A 15950-nucleotide genomic window follows, 5' to 3' on the forward strand; every position below is an offset into this window, starting at 1 on the left:
CATAAGCTCTTTCAGGACAACAGGAGGTGCACAGGAGGATGGGCAGCAGCATTCTCTAACTTAATTTATGGGACTGGTATAATACTGACCTCAAAATCAAAGGAAGACAGCATGAGACAAAATCGCTGGCTAGTCCCCCTCGTGAATATGGATGCAGAAATCTGAAATAAAATCATCTTAGTGCACTGAATCCAATAATGCCTTTTAGAAAAGCAGTGCATAATTACCAAGTTGAACTTATTCTGGGGATGCAAATGTGAGTCAATGTCAAATAAGCTGATAATGTAACTTGTACATGACCAGGTTAAAGAAGAAAAACCAAATCATCATCTTGAGGCAGACATGGGCCTCCCAGGACTGCAAAGTAAAAAATAAAGACAGAATATAGAAAAGGAAAAGAGGAAAGCTCTTTGGGGACTAGCAAAAACTAAAGATTCATTTTGCATCTGTAACATTAGAAAATATGCCTGTGTAATGGACATAGATTTTGGGTGTGTCCATGGGTGAAATCAACGGCCAAATTATTTTTAATGAAATGAATTAAAAGTACCAAACATAAAAGGTGTCTGATACATTTTTTTTGTAAAATAGTTACCTTTCTTTATGCCTTTCCCCTCAAATCAAAGTCTTAGAAATAGCCAGAAGGAATGGGCTTTTTAAAAAAAAAAAAAAATCATTCTTTTTTGGCAGTGTTCCAGTTCTGTTTGCAACCATATAGCTGAAAACACATTGGGAGTCACTTCAAATAATTTTCAGCATAGTTCACAAAATGATACACATTTTTGTGATGGCTAATGGATAGTCAATGAAAAGCTAAAATAATGTGAAATTACAAAATTATAAAATCAGTCAAACTAAATATTGCATGTGTACCTTATGTCGTCCCCCTTTTAGATCAATCAAGAATTTTCTAAGATGCTCTTCCCATGTTTCCATTCAAATATTCAGTATTCTTTAAATGTATCCAGTTTTATACTTATGGAATCAAATTATGCCAAGATTTCAGGTAATCACTTAAAACCAGAGAAGAGTGTTGCTCGTCTCTACTCTTGAAACCGAGAAGTTGCGTAGCCAAATATTGAGGCAGACAAGGTCCTTCATTTTCCATTTTTCTACAAAGCCGAGCTCCTCCAGTGACTGCATATTGGCTTCCTAGGGATAATGGAATTGCACCCACAGGCTCTGGAACTATAAACCATGGGCAACAGATGTTTGCTAAGCATCAGTACATTTACAGGGGCTCTTGTTCTGAAGTGTGTTTTCTACATCACAGTTATTGAGTCCATTTTAAGGACAGTGGAGATTGTCGATGCACTAAATGAAAGAGGATACAGAGCTTTCCGTGGTGTGTTTCTCTTCCTCTGCTGGTATCCTTGATCCTCTGAAGGAGGACCAAAGGGAAGACTAATGTGCTTTTTTGTTGGTTTTTTGGGGTTTTTTTGCGGTACGCGGGCCTCTCGTTGTGGCCTCTCCCGTTGCGGGGCACAGGCTCTGGACGCGCAGGCTCAGTGGCCATGGCTCACTGGCCCAGCCGCTTCGCAGCATGTGGGATCTTCCCGGACCGGGGCATGAACCCATGTCCCCTGCGTCGGCAGGCGGACTCTCAACCACTGCGCCACCAGGGAAGCCCTAATGCGTTATTTTTGAATGTCAAGTCATCTAAAAGGTAGATTAATTTCAACACTACAACCCTATTGTATAGATTTGGAAACACTTGCTACCTTTTATTTTTATTTAAGGAAGATACATGATGTTGGTCTCTGAGATAATTGTGACTGATTGAACTAGCTAAGGCAGAGCCCCCCATACCCATCAGGGACCTCCCATAGCTGTGTGTGTGGCCAGTGAAAACTCCTGCCCGTTGTAAGAAGCCTTTTTCCTCAGCGAAGGCCACAGAGTGGCTGCTTATATGCAAAAGGCAGAGAATTATGTATTCTAAGAACAAACTAAATGAGAAACCACTATTCAATTTTCTTTCTCAACAGCAGCCCCAATGCATTGACAATAAGAGATTGAGAAAGTATTTTGAAGTTTAAAACTAAAGCTTTACTCTGCAAATAGAATGTAGAAATCATTAAGAAACTAGAGTCAAGATATTGAATAGAGATCAAAGAATCTGATATTTGAAAAAGTGAATTCAAATGCAATTAATTTGGGCCATACCTCACCTACCATCCCCTTAACAAATGACTTGATACATTTAACAAAGATTAATAACATGGTTTCTGCTCCTGAGAAGAGCTCTGCCAAATGAGGCCAAGCAATGCAGGAGGTTGCGTGCTGGCCTGGAGGCCTGTATGAAGGTGTGGGCGTGCAGAGAGGGTGGTACAGGATGCTCAAGGGAGACAGGGGGAGCATCACGTGGAAGATGACACGAGAGCTGGGTCACTGAGGATGAGGAAAAGGTGGGGAGAGGTCAAGTCAAAGGTATGGTGCTGGGAATAAATAAATAAAGCTACATCTTTCAAACATGTTTCCAAAACATGGTGACTGGATTAATAAAGCGCCTGCTTTTTCTTGTCTCCTTCAGTGTTCACGTATCCAGAAAATGGCACTGACGATTTCAGAGACCAAGCAAAGAACATAAACCACCAGGTATTCATGGATGTCTTGGAAAACAGACCAGACAGGGTCCTTAGATCATTCTGTAGGTCACCACCCATACTACAGTGCATCCAGGGTACAAAGGATAAGCATTATACTGTATGCTTTTGTTTCTGTTATGTATGTCACATACAAGTTGATATATGCTCTACAGTATGTTAATTATATAATTATGTAATATATTATGACTATTTTAAAGTACATAAGTATATATTTATTATATTTTATGGTAATTTACATATGCAGTTAGAACAGAATAATATTTCATGAAGTACTTGAGCTTTGGATAGCAGAGTGAATCACAAACAAAAAGAATGTAGTTGTGTACAACTTGTGTTTATGTTTTCTATATATATGGCATATATTTATTATATTATGCATTTAAATATATTATACAATTATGTATTACATATATAGTGTATACATATACAACATACAATATCTGTTACATATTATATAATTTTAAATTATGTATGTTATAAAGCATAAACATTTATGTAGGATTAACATTTATGTAGTTAATAATAATAGCTAATGTTTACACAATACCTGTAAGACTCTTGTATAGTGTACAAGTCGGGGACACAATGGAATCGACCTCACAGGGCTGTTGTGAGGTTTGAGTATGCTAATCCGTGTACCATAATACCTGGCACACAGTAAGCCATCAAAAATGGTAGCTTTTATCATCATTACTGCAAAGTTTCATAGCCAGTAGATGGTGATACCATAACATAAATTAAATCAGTCTAATGCCCAAACCTGTAATTTTTCCACAACATGAATGAACGAATTTCTGGATGAATATACCCAGATCCCTTTGATATGCTAGATACAGAATTGTAGGCTAACTGAAAAAAAGTCCATTTTAGGAAAGGGAAGTTGTTTACTACTATTCACATGTCTCCTGTCTATAGAGAGAATATTCTCTTGCCTGGGCCCACCTTTCATGAACAACTATATCAAAGAAAAAAATTGATTTGAAGAAAATTGCAGTATTTCTGACAAAGAGTTCTATATAAATGTTTTCAAATAGTTTGTGGTGAAATCAACTCAGCCAGGAAATTAAAAATAAATCTATGTTTGGAACAAAGTATTTAATAACATTTAGGTATTTTAACACTTAAGATCCATACACTGGAATTACATTTAACTTCTCCATTTCCTATTTTCTTTCTTCTCTCTATTTCTTCCTCCTTCCTTCTCTCACTTCTCTTTTATTTTCTCTTTCAGGGACCTCTTTCCAAAGACCAATTACAGATGAACACCTATGTTGCCTTGTACAAATTTATACCACAAGAGAATGAAGATCTGGAAATGAGGTAAAAATATTTTAAAAGGAAAAAAAGAATGAAAGAAAAATTTTAATTCAGTATCATTCCATGTGAAAAAATATAATTCAATCTGCGCTCCCTCCAAGTGTCTTAGAGCAATGATTGTCAAATGTTAGTGTGCAGGGCTGGTTAACACAGATCGCTGGACCTTATCCTGGGAGTTTGTGACTCAGCACGTCTGGGGTGGGGCTTGAGAATCTGTATTTCTAGCTGGTCTGCAGGTGGTGCTAATGCTGCTGGTCCAGGGACCACACTTTAAGAAGTGCGGTTAGGGCTTCCCTGGTTGTGCAGTGGTTAAGAATCCGCCTGCCAATGCAGGGGACACGGGTTCGAGCCCTGGTCCAGGAAGATCCCACATGCCGCGGAGCAACTAAGCCCGTGCGCCACAACTCCCGAGCCTGCGCTCTAGAGCCCACGAGCCACAGCTACTGAAGCCCCTGTGCCTATAGCCGTGCTCCGCAGCAAGAGAAGCCACTGCAATGAGAAGCCCGTGCACTACAACAGAGAGTAGACCCCGCTTGCTGCAACTAGAGAAAGCCCGCGCGCAGCAACAAAGACCCAACGCAGCCAAAAATAAATAAATAAATAAAATTAATTAATTAATTTAAAAAGCAGTTAGCACATCGTCACCAGAGCTGCTGCTGGGAGTTTTCATGAAGGTTGAGCAACAGATGCACTTGGCATCCTGTGGGGTCCAACAGGGAACCAAAAATGTACTTACTGCCCAAATTAACACTGATTGACCAATCAAATTAAAACTCTTTGTTCACCCTGCTGGAGACTGGCAGCTCCTCCTGGCTCCTACCCGGAGCTACTTCTGTTTCAGGAACCATCGCACTTCATGGTAACTGAAACGGGAGGACAGGTGAGCCTTGGGGCCCTCGTGAGGTCCTTCTCTGGACCACAGTCTCTTCGCGTTTCAGGAGTAATGTGACTGCAGTCAGTCCTGTGTTCACACCCTACTTGCTGTGTGACCTTAAGCAGTGTCTGAACATCTCATTACTCTGGTTTCCTTACTTATAAACAAATAATAATGACCTTTTCCCCTTAAGGCACTTGTGAGGGTGAAATGAATAAGGTTCCTAAAACATACAGCACCATCATGGTAAACACTCAGGAACTGGTAGTCAGTGAGGTGTTTGCAATGTCGCGTTCACTGGCTTATCTCAAAGAAAAGAATTCACTCCTTCCCTCCATTTATGACCCAAAACACAAGTAATCTCAGGAGAAGGCTTTGGTGTTTTCCAGTCCTAGAGCAGGATACAAGGGGCTGCTTTTGTAGCCAAATGGGCCCTTAGAGATGGGTTCTTTCCTCTTCTGAAGAGCATGGAGAGAGAAATCAGCACAGAAGACCACTTAAATGTCAGAGTATTAGGGAAATAGCCTCCATTTTTACGGCGGACTCCACTTGTCCGAATGCCGTGTAGGTCAAGTTATCAGTCACCGATCATCCCTGAAGATGAACGCCTTGTCTCCACCCTGGAGCTCTTTGAACGTTTCCGCATCTCAGATCTGTGCCATTTCCCCGGCGTGGTCCCTCTGGCTTTTGCCTGAATATAGTTCCTCCTCAGTGAAATCAGCCTTCTCTTCCACTTTCCCCAAAACCCCTTAAAAGGAGAGAGCTACCAAAAACCTCCATTTAGACCCTGTTTCCTGGGGCCCATATGCCACCGGGGTCAACGCTGGCAGCTCAGCTGCCCCTCCTGGTGCAACACCCAGTGGGACTCCGTAGCAGATGTGGGTGTCCCGCAGGAGTCTGGGAACGCCCCCGCTCACACCCAAGGTCAGTTTTCATTATGCATCTGTGGTCTGCTTCCAGTTGATTCTTGGACCTTTCCAGGGCAGAGTTCAGGCGTGGTTCCTAGCTCCTTAGATTCCTTCAGACAGTTAGGTTATTGTACATCTGAATGTTCTCCATCCTTGAGGAAGAACCACCATGCTGGACTCACTGGCTGGAGTTGTGAACATTACCTAAACAGCCTGGCTTAGGTGCAGCAGGATGAGATGGCATTTGTCAGGCGAAGCCCTATTCCATCAAAGATACAGCAAACTCTGCTAGGCAGAGCCTGCCTAGAATTCATCGCTGAGATGGTGCCTTGCCCTCAACTGACAGTCCACATTAACTACCTGCTGATGAAGACAAGGGTGACTTATATTTACTTTGCAATAAATAGTATACTGGGTCCTTCTTGAGATTATCATTTGGGTGTCTAGAATTTAAAATTTAACAACTCCCCTTTATGCAGATCCCACAGTTTTGTATTAGAAGATTGTTCTGAAGTCGTCAGATGGAAAAAATAACTCCAGAGAAATCTAGACTATTACTGGGGTACTGAGGAGTAAAGTCTAGCTGCCTGGCGGTGGTCGTAAGTTTTTGTGCTTTGGTTAGTCGGTTACAGGCCTTTAAAAGTCAAGTTGTCTGGTCACGAATCAAACGTTTACAGTCTGCTTCGAGGCAAACCAGGACTGTTCACTCCCAGAAGTGAAATGTCTGCGTTACATAGACTGCAAGATTGGAGTGATAAATCATACTCATTTTTTTTGTAAAGAGACTGTAGGTTCCCATTTTAAAAGCCAAGCTCTTGATTTAGAACATGTAAGGCAATGCTTCGGGGATTTAGTATCATTCCTTGAATGAACTGGTGCTTTGTGAATTATCTTTTTCTCCTTAAACCATGCGGTAGAAAAAATCCTTTTAACAAAATACCATTCTCATCTCTATTTTCTGACAATAGGGCATCTTACCTAACTTTCTGAACCTCTGTTTTCTCATCTTGAAAATAGTAATAATAAGCCCTGCCCTCATAGGATGGCTGTGATCAAATAAGATAACACGGTAGGAGCTTAATAATATTGGTTCCAATCAGTTCTGTTCATACTCCAGAGGTGGATGCTTCCTTTTCAGACTTAAGAAGTGAGAGAGAAAGAAGGACATATGACATGGATTCACTGAATGTTAAGGAATAAAGAGTGTGGGCATCACTTGACCTGGATTTAAGCCCTAGCCAAGCCACTCACTTAGCTGTGTGACCCCCATGAAGCCTGAGAAAGTTCCACAAGCCTTCTGAGCCTCTGCTTCTACACTTGGGAAAGGAGATAATCATTGTGCCTGCCTTAGATCTGCTCATGACACACAAATCTTTGTTTAAAACTCTCTAATGTCCTCCCACTTCCTTGGGTCAAGACCAGCATACTTACAGGGACCTCTGGGACCCATACAGTCTCATCCCTGATGACTTCTCTGCTTTGTCTTGCACGATTGTTCCCCTCACCTCTCTGCTCCATCTTCTGTTCCCCAAAAGGACCACACTCTCACCTGCCAAGGACTTTTTCTTCCTGCAGTCTACTCCTCCTCTCGCCTCAGCCTCCTAGCCACGCACCACCACCACCACCATCTCACACACACACACACACACACACACCTGCTTCCAGTTGACTGTTATGCACCCGCTAGATCTCAGCTCTGATTTCTCTTCCTTGGTGCAGTCTTTCTTGATAAGCACAACCTGGGTGATGAGATCCTCTGTTACATACTTTCGTGACACCATATTTCTTTTCGTCAAAGTACTTATCTCATCTTGTATCTATTATTTCTTGAGTTACTTGGTTAACTTCTATCTCCCTTGTAAAGCCCATGAGAATGAGTCTGTATCTGCGAACCGTTCTGTCCCTGGAGTGTAGTACAGTTCTTGAGATATAGCAGATGCTTAATAAATATTTCATGAATGAATGAATGAGTATTGTGGAGATTAAATGAATGAACCGATGTCGTGCCTGGCATATACAATTAGTGGGCAAAGAAAGTCCATGATAACATAATGGAAACTATAAAAGAGGAAGCAAACCCAGCTCAGAGGGTTTAACCAGGACCTGTTTCCTGGAGGAGATGGGCTTTGAGCCCAGGATGAATATGATTTGTCCAGAAGAAACTGTAGAAAAAGAGACCAAAAGTAGCCCATAGGCGTATTCACAAAGAACAGGAGTTTAAGACAATTTGGCAGAAGCCCTGCTAAGCCAAACGCAGTTTGGGCATGGAGGAGTGAGCCTTAGAGAGGAGGAACCCAGAGTGCTACCTCCTTATTCTTAGGGCAGAGGTACTCCTCTTAGAATTTCTGTGGTCCCATCACTGGTCTCCAAACACTGTCTAAAGGCAGAGGCTTCACACAGTCAGCTTCGCTACAGTTTCAGGGCAAACTTCCTTCATAAATTCATCTGCTATTACCTCCCCAAATCTCTGGAGCTTTCAGATCGTGATAATCTTCCCACCGTCATGGGCAGAGAGCGGGAGAGAACAAGGGCATAGGGCAGAAAGGAACAGTGTCTAAGAGTCCTACCTGGGACTGCCTTCCACCTCTGACACATGCTTGCTACATCAGTTTGAGCAAACTGTTTAATCTCTTGCAGCCTCCGTTTTCTCCTTCCTAGGGAGACAGAGTATTTAACTAGATAATGTAAAAAAAAAAAACAGTGAGATTTCATGCCCAGGACAGAGTGAGGTGCACAATATATATATTTTTTTTTTTCTGGCTGCGTTGGGTCTTCCTTGCTGCGCACGGGCTTTCTCTAGTTGCAGCGAGCGGGGGCTACTCTTCATTGCGGTGCACGGGCTTTACCTTGCGGTGGCTTCTCTTGTTGCAGAGCACGGGCTCTAGGCACGCGGGCTTCAGTAGTTGTGGCTCACAGGCTTTAGAGCACAGGCTCAGTAGTTGGGGTGCACGGGCTTAGTTGCTCTGTGGTATGGGGGATCCTCCCGGACCAGGGCTCGAACCTGTGTCCCCTGCACTGGCAGGCAGCTTCTTAACCACTGCATCACCAGGGAAGCCCACACAATATATTTTAGATACCTTCTCTTCATAATTTGCATCATTTCACAATATGTTTTATTTCCTGGTCTTCTGATCAATTACCCTAAAGATATATAGTAGAAAAAACACAGTTTAAGTTTCTGTCTCGCCTTTGAGCACATCCAAGGAGACTTTATCTAATTGGTCTGGTGATAAGGATGCTGTGACACCCTGTCCCTCATCTTCTGAGTAGGTTTTGTGGTTGCTGACATGACATGCTCTAGGTATGGAATTTCACCACTGATACACAAGTTGTGATGCCATCATGCAGGGCTCTCCAGACCGTTGCTGATGATTTGAGGTCTCATAACGTTAAAGAGGCACCCGGGTTCCTCTGTCTAAGTGTAATGAGCGTGTATAGTAGATAACTTTCTGTCATTAAGGGTCTCAGACAATTTCCTCCAAAAACCCTTACTCTCAGGTTTTTGAGGAGTCCTGAAAATTACACTTTATGGAATGCCAGCTTAATTCATGAGCAAAGCTTTTTAAAATGCTAGTTGAAATACAAACTGGAGAAGCCCATTATAATCAGGACTGACTTCATTATCATGCTACACTGCCTTGTGAATTCACAAAGGTCATGTGTCAATCATTCTGGCCAAGTGTGTATGTGTGTGACACATCACATATGTACATACACTCCCACACACTCACAGTCAGATACACACAAACACACACAGTCACACACTCACACACATACATGCGCACACTCAGATACACCTGCATTTTTACACTTTTACACACACATATTAGCAAAAGCTTGATAACCCATGCTTAGCCTTTTGATGAAGGTAAATCCTGCCCTCCACATTTACACTGTAACCAGCCTCATTACCCTCACTGCTTCTGGGTTCAGAAGTCTGCAAAACATTCATGGAGATATCAGTTATTATTCACACCAATGCATCTTTTTAAAATCAATAAGAATAACTTTAGTGGCTTTGCCAAGTCGACATACCATTTAAATAATCAGCAGATGTAAAAAACTTTGAGTAAGCACAAACCCCTAAAACACGGTAGCGACTCTGAAATAAAAGATCTAGAATAAATAAAAGACTCTAAGGTTCAAATACATATTTTAGTGACCATACCTATTCCAAAGAATCCCTTTTGGTTTTCCACATCTAAATCATTTTCATTTTTATTATTTGTCCCCAGACAGATTTATATGATAATGGCTGTGTTTCATAAGGGGGAAAAAAAGAGAGGAAAATAATTCTTATGGGCCAAGAGGGGGACTGGGGAAACTGCTGTTCGAATATTATTAAATATTAAGGGAGGTACAAATTCATTGCCACTCCATGTGTGTGTGTCAGAACACCTAAATTTGGGGGCCTTAAAAGAAAAACATATCTTCTTTTGTAACTCCAAGTTAGATTCCTGATTTAGAGTCTTGAGTTGCCAGATTCTTTCTTGGAAGCAGTGAGTCCTGGATTTTTCCATGGGTAAGTCTGAACAAAGCCAAGCAACCGGTTGTCTCATTAGCTAATATTCACAAGAACCTCTGGAGATGGGATGGCCTGAATTCACCTCTTCCTGATTTATTGCAAGCACCACTTAAAATCAGGTTAAAAGGGATTTTAACCCTTGTATGGCTGTTTCCAGGATTTGTTTCATCTACCCACCACTCATCACGTGGTGAATGAGCATGTACTCTCTGCAGGGTGAACAGTTCACAGGCCCTGTTCTCAAAGAGTTCCAGTGGCCATAAGGCTGAGAGCCCTAGACAAGAAAGTACCTCCAATGTGAGGTCTTGTGGGCGGGGATGTAGTCCAGGATGCTGCTACTGCACCTCAAGAAGGCATTGAAGCATCACCTAGGAAGAATCAGTGCTTCTAACCACATCATCCCACTGCAGAATAGGATTGTGACCCAAAACTTAAAAGGAAGAGAGAAAGAAAACTAATATTTAGGGAGCATCTACTATGTATCAAGTTCTTTACAATACATCATTTCATTTAATCTTAAAAAAAAAAAAAAAAAAAGAAGGCATTGAAGCAGCCTTGGGAAGCCAGGGAAGGCTTTTCAAGGAGGTGGCATCACAGCCTAGCCAAGGCTTCCAGATAGAGGGGACATGGGTGCCTGTGCGGCTTAGATAGTGAGCAGTCATTCTATTCTCTCTTTCCAGGGAGGAAAGGATAACGGAAGAATAAGTTAAACTATAGAACAAGAGAATTATTTTAAGAGGTGCCAAATGCGAGCCAATTGCAAACCCCATTACAAAAGAAGTGGAAATTCATCGCAGAAACATATTTAGATTCTTACCTTCCTCCCAGTCTAGCGAATGGACTAGGTGTCCAAGCATAGCAAATGGACACCTAGCTGTTTAGTTCATATTCCAATGAGACAGTTTATGGTCCTTTACCCTTTTGAGGGGAGGGAGGGAGAACCAAGTCCAAGAACTCACAAGTAGAAAGTGGAGGCTCGGAGCAGTTACACAGGGAGGCTGATTCTCAGTCCACTTGCCTTTCTCCCACCTGAAACTTTCCACCCTACATTGACTGTGGTAGGTTTCCTCTCTGATAAGGTTGACAATTTATATTAATCAACAGATTCAGATAATGCATTAATTTCTCCCATTTTGGCCACTCACATCACTCCTTATAAATCTATTTGGATTATTAAGCCTGGTTCGAAAGAACAGGAAGCTTGTGATCTATAGAGTGGGTTCATGAAAAGTCACTCCCGGTCAAGGATAATTTTTAAAAATTAAGATAAAATCACAGCTGTTATACAATTACAAAATGAGCACATGTCAGAAGTTTAATTTGAATCATTAATGAATGAGAGAACCAGTACAAAGGAGAATTCACACAGCACCCATATATAGGCAATTAGGAGTGCTGATGTGAATTTCCAAATAGATGCAAAACTGGTCGATATTCACAGTAGTAATTGACTACATTCTGCCAGACACAATTCACTTGCATTTCTATAGATAAGGATCATTTGCATTATTGCAGAGATGTGCAATAGCTCAAAGACATTGAAAGGGGGAGGTGACCCAGAAGGGCATACCACACAGGACACCAGATCAGTCATCGGTTTTGCCCATTTCAAAGTCTTCCAAATTGTCCCTGACAGCCCCTTGCATTCTTTTAACAAATCTGTGGGGTTATTCAAGCAAGTAGTATCTTACAGAGAAAATTATGGTTAGGATGGTTAAACCACGTGTTCCAATCCTTAAGAATCTCCTGGAGAACGTTATTAAAATAGAGACTCCTGGGCTGCACCCAGGTCTAGAGAGTCAGATCCACTTGGAAATCTGTATGGTTAAGTGTTTCTCTGGATTCTGATTACCTGCTATATTTGAGAGCAACTGTGACCTATCAGCCTTCTCCAAAGATGCGTAGTGTGCCCGTGGCCAACCCAAAATGCAGGTTTCCTGACCCTCAGCCAATGCTCAGTACACTGGTCTGCATTGGGGCTTTTTATTTGGTAATATGCTTCACTCTGTAAGGTTTTTATAAACCCTCCATAAGATAAGAAAAGGAGAGCCCTTGAGACAGGGTAAGACAAAATAAGACTCTTGATGTCTCGTTTCCATTCTCTAAGTACATTACTGCTTGGCAAATGCATCAACTTAATTAAAACTAAACGTAATTCTTATGTACCAATTTGATTTAAAAATCATCTTCACAGTCGCCAGGACATCAAAATGCAATTAAGGCTATTTGAGGAAAGTCTCTGGTGCATATTATGCTCTGATGCTGCACTATGTCAAGAAACCCAGATCTTCCTGAATGTCACTAATGTGTTTAGGAGCCTCCCTCTCACTCAAATGCCTTTTTCAATTAGGTTCTGGAGAGCGTGATCCATGACAGTTCAGGAACATTTACCAAATCCCATCCAAATAGCCCTTTAGCTGCATGCTTTTTCTCTGAGCTGGTCTCTGGACTTGAGAAGGTGCAGGCAGTCTTATGGATGCCAGGCTTAAGACAAAATCAAACTACAGAGTTCAGGAGTTCCTTGTTATACCGATCCATGTGCTGAGACTATAAAAGGCTCCGGACCAGGATTATAGAGATTGAGAAATGGGTCTAGTGAAAAATTAAGCAGTACATCTAAAATTAATGGGGCAGTTTGGCTGGCCCCTTTTTTATTCCCCTTGTCTTGGTTTCTCCAGGAGATCTGTTTGGGCCCAGTGACCATGGTTGATTGTAAGCTTGATTTGGGGGTCCTTTTTGCCTAATGAATGGGAAAGTGTTAAGAAATAAAAAAAAAATCCCCAAATAGTTGCAGAGTAAAATGGGCAATTCCAAGGAGTTTTCACAAAGTTTGGGTGGTACAAGAATCAGCCGGATCTAGTGGAGTTAGTGGTGGAATCAAACCTGCCTATAAGTGGTAAAGTCTCTCTTGACCTTCTTACTTGTGTGAAAATGCTACTGGTGATGCGCACTTCATTCAGTGAACATTGCCGTCCCCTCCAGGCTGTGTGGGAGCCCCTCAACCATTCCATCATCTCCCCTGCAATCAGCCACCTGCGTGGTAGAATCCTCACTCCACCCCGGGCCCTGCCACACCTTTGTGGTCGCTACCTGGAGTCAAGGGGCAAAAGAGATGAGGGGTGGGGGCATAAAGAGAGGGAAACACTTTTCCAAAACTCCGAATCACATCAAACTTCAGTGTCGGAAGCCACTTAAGAGGTCAAAGGCTATCACATTAAGGAACTGTCCCTGCCAGAACCTAAGGGGACACTCATTTAAAAGTACTGATTACTAAATCCCATTTCCCAGTGAAAAATTGCATTTTTAGGAGGAAATTAGAATTTTTAAGCCTTTATTGTATATCAGCCACAGTGCTGAAGACTTCCGCATATGCATTCTCATTTAATTCACATAGCAAGTTTGCCAAGTAAATATAGTTCACTGTATAGAGATGGATATAGAGATATAGATATAATGCATAGTTTGTAATTATGTAAATATAACTGAGGTAGCTGAGTCTCAAAGAGGCATGTATGTTTGCAATTTTTGTTTGGGGTCAATTCCACACATGTTTGTGCCCCTCGAGCATACTTCTTCTCAGTTAGCAATGGCACTATAAGCTACCAGTTTACATGTCTTTCCCCTTTGAGATCACCAACATCTTGATGGCAATAACTATGTCTTAGCAACCATAATAGCCACCATCTCTTGTGGGCTTATCTAAACGTGCTTCACAAGTATTAATTCATTTAATCCTCAAAAAAATTGAGGTGGGTACAATTATTATCTTCACCTGACAGATAAGAAAACTGATGCATAGACTAATCCTTTCATCTTGGTACCCTGAGTGCACACCCAAGACCTAACGTGTCATAAGCATTCAAAAAATACTTGAATGCCATGTAATTTCCTTCAGCTCAATAGACAAAGATGGAGGGATAAAGAAAGACAAATTTCCTTTGTTGTCCCAAATATTCAGTATATCCAAAACATTATGAAAGCAAAGAAGGCCCAGAGCATCCTGCCTTGTCCATGGGCTTCCCATAGGAGGGCCGAGCTGAGGTCTCAGGTTGTCTCAGACGGTGGAGAAGGTATTTCTCGGAAGCAGTGACCATCGGAAGGGTGTCAGTTATCTCCACCCCTAGGAATCTGTGCTCTATGTGGGGACTGGAGAAAGGCTGGATGGGGGGCCTCAGGACAGCTCACAATCCACCCTCCAGGAGCTCCCACCCATGAAAGACTCAACCATCTTCATAACACCTTGCAGAAGAGTTCCCTGTAGATGGCCAGGCTCGCTTGCATCATTCATACGCTCCATGTACACTGTGCCCTCTGAGTCCCTGAAACCAGTTTACTTGATTGAGGGCGAGATGGGTTCTGTGTCCAAGTGGAAAATCGAGAAATGAGGGAGGCAGAGGACTTCTGGAAGTGACCCCAGATAGCAACCATCAGGCTCACATGCACATGCACATAAACACACACACACACACACACACACACACACAACTCTGTCTTCCTCACCACGAAGCCATGATTCTGTAGTTAGCTTTGTTATTTTATTCCTACTCCTACTGATGGTCCACAGTTCCCTCTTCATTTCAAGATGTTCCATGAATCATGACATAACCAACCTGAAATTTTTCCTCTGGGTTTAAGACCAATTTTACTGAACAAACAAAAAGAAAAGGCCAGCTGCGGTGTTCTGATCTATCTGCTGCAAGTAGGAGGCTCATGCTTGTGTTGTGTCTGAAGAGCATTGTACTTTTTATCAATGTATAAAATTCTGGGTTACAATACAGCAGAATTTTTACCTGAACTTAGGATGCTCTGATTGGTTGAATTAAGCAAAAGTACGCTTTTTTCAGTATTGGGGAGCCTGATGAGTTCATCTCCAAGATTTGGAAATATGGAGTTAAATTATAAAATCGATATATAATGGATCAGGAACATAAAGTCACCTGGAAGAAAGAAAATAGCTGTTAAACCAGAGCAGGCCTTTCTTCTAACATGCCTGGAGTGTGATAATGTGAAATAAGAAAGAACTGTTTCATGGAAAGGGGCCTGGTCAGCCACAGAGGCATGAAACTGCTAGAGGCAGAGAGTCATGCGCTGGCAGTGTCCATCCTAGGACCAACCAAGGGAAGGAGAATTTTAAGCATTAGGCCTCCATTCCTCCAGGATCGATGGCAAGGCTCTTCCTATGTACAGCAGGTAGGCAGAGTGTTGACTTAGTTCTTTGATGGCAGGACATGGCACTCTAACACCACAGGTAGGAGAAGAGAACTAAGTTAGAACAGGTTAGAAGAGAACTCACAGTTGAGAGTAAAGGGCTGCCACACAGGGCCACACTGGCCGACCAGGGAGTCAGGGTAACAGCAGCTGGAGCTGTAGGGGCAGCTTATGTATGGTCAGCAGCTGGGATTAGTGAGGTTTCCCAGGCTTCCTGTGGGTTAGCTAATTTGAATAATTTCATAGGCTCCAGGGTGCAGAGGCTGTCCCTAGCTGTCTGGTACCTGGCCCCAGGGCATTTAGGGATGGGGCTGGTACATAGTGCCCCGGAGCATCCCAGCCTCATGAGGGAAGTGGTGTGGGTGTTGATTTAATCAGATGTTTAAGGAGGAACTGACCAATCTCTTGCCAGAGTTTCAAAACTGGTCAAGTCATATTTTTAAAAATTAATTAAAAACCTTATATTACACAGAGTGATTTTACCTTGCATGCCTACTCAGATCAACTGCCTG

The 15950-nt window shown here is 42.2% G+C and overlaps 1 protein-coding gene across 11 annotated transcripts in view; it reads left to right on the forward strand.

Moving 5' to 3' along the window:
• Nucleotides 1-15950, forward strand: part of STAC (SH3 and cysteine rich domain) — a 370710-nt gene that overhangs the window by 340761 nt on the left and 13999 nt on the right. For all 11 annotated transcript variants that reach the window (XM_079934185.1, XM_079934190.1, XM_079934191.1 and 8 more), the window contains 2 exons: nucleotides 2531-2595; nucleotides 3838-3926. In XM_079934185.1, coding sequence (XP_079790311.1) covers nucleotides 2531-2595; nucleotides 3838-3926 — 154 coding nt within the window. The remainder of the gene's footprint in view (nucleotides 1-2530; nucleotides 2596-3837; nucleotides 3927-15950) is intronic.

The sequence above is a fragment of the Stenella coeruleoalba genome, assembly GCF_951394435.1.
Source record: "Stenella coeruleoalba genome assembly, chromosome: 10".
NCBI classification, from domain to species: Eukaryota; Metazoa; Chordata; class Mammalia; order Artiodactyla; family Delphinidae; genus Stenella; species Stenella coeruleoalba.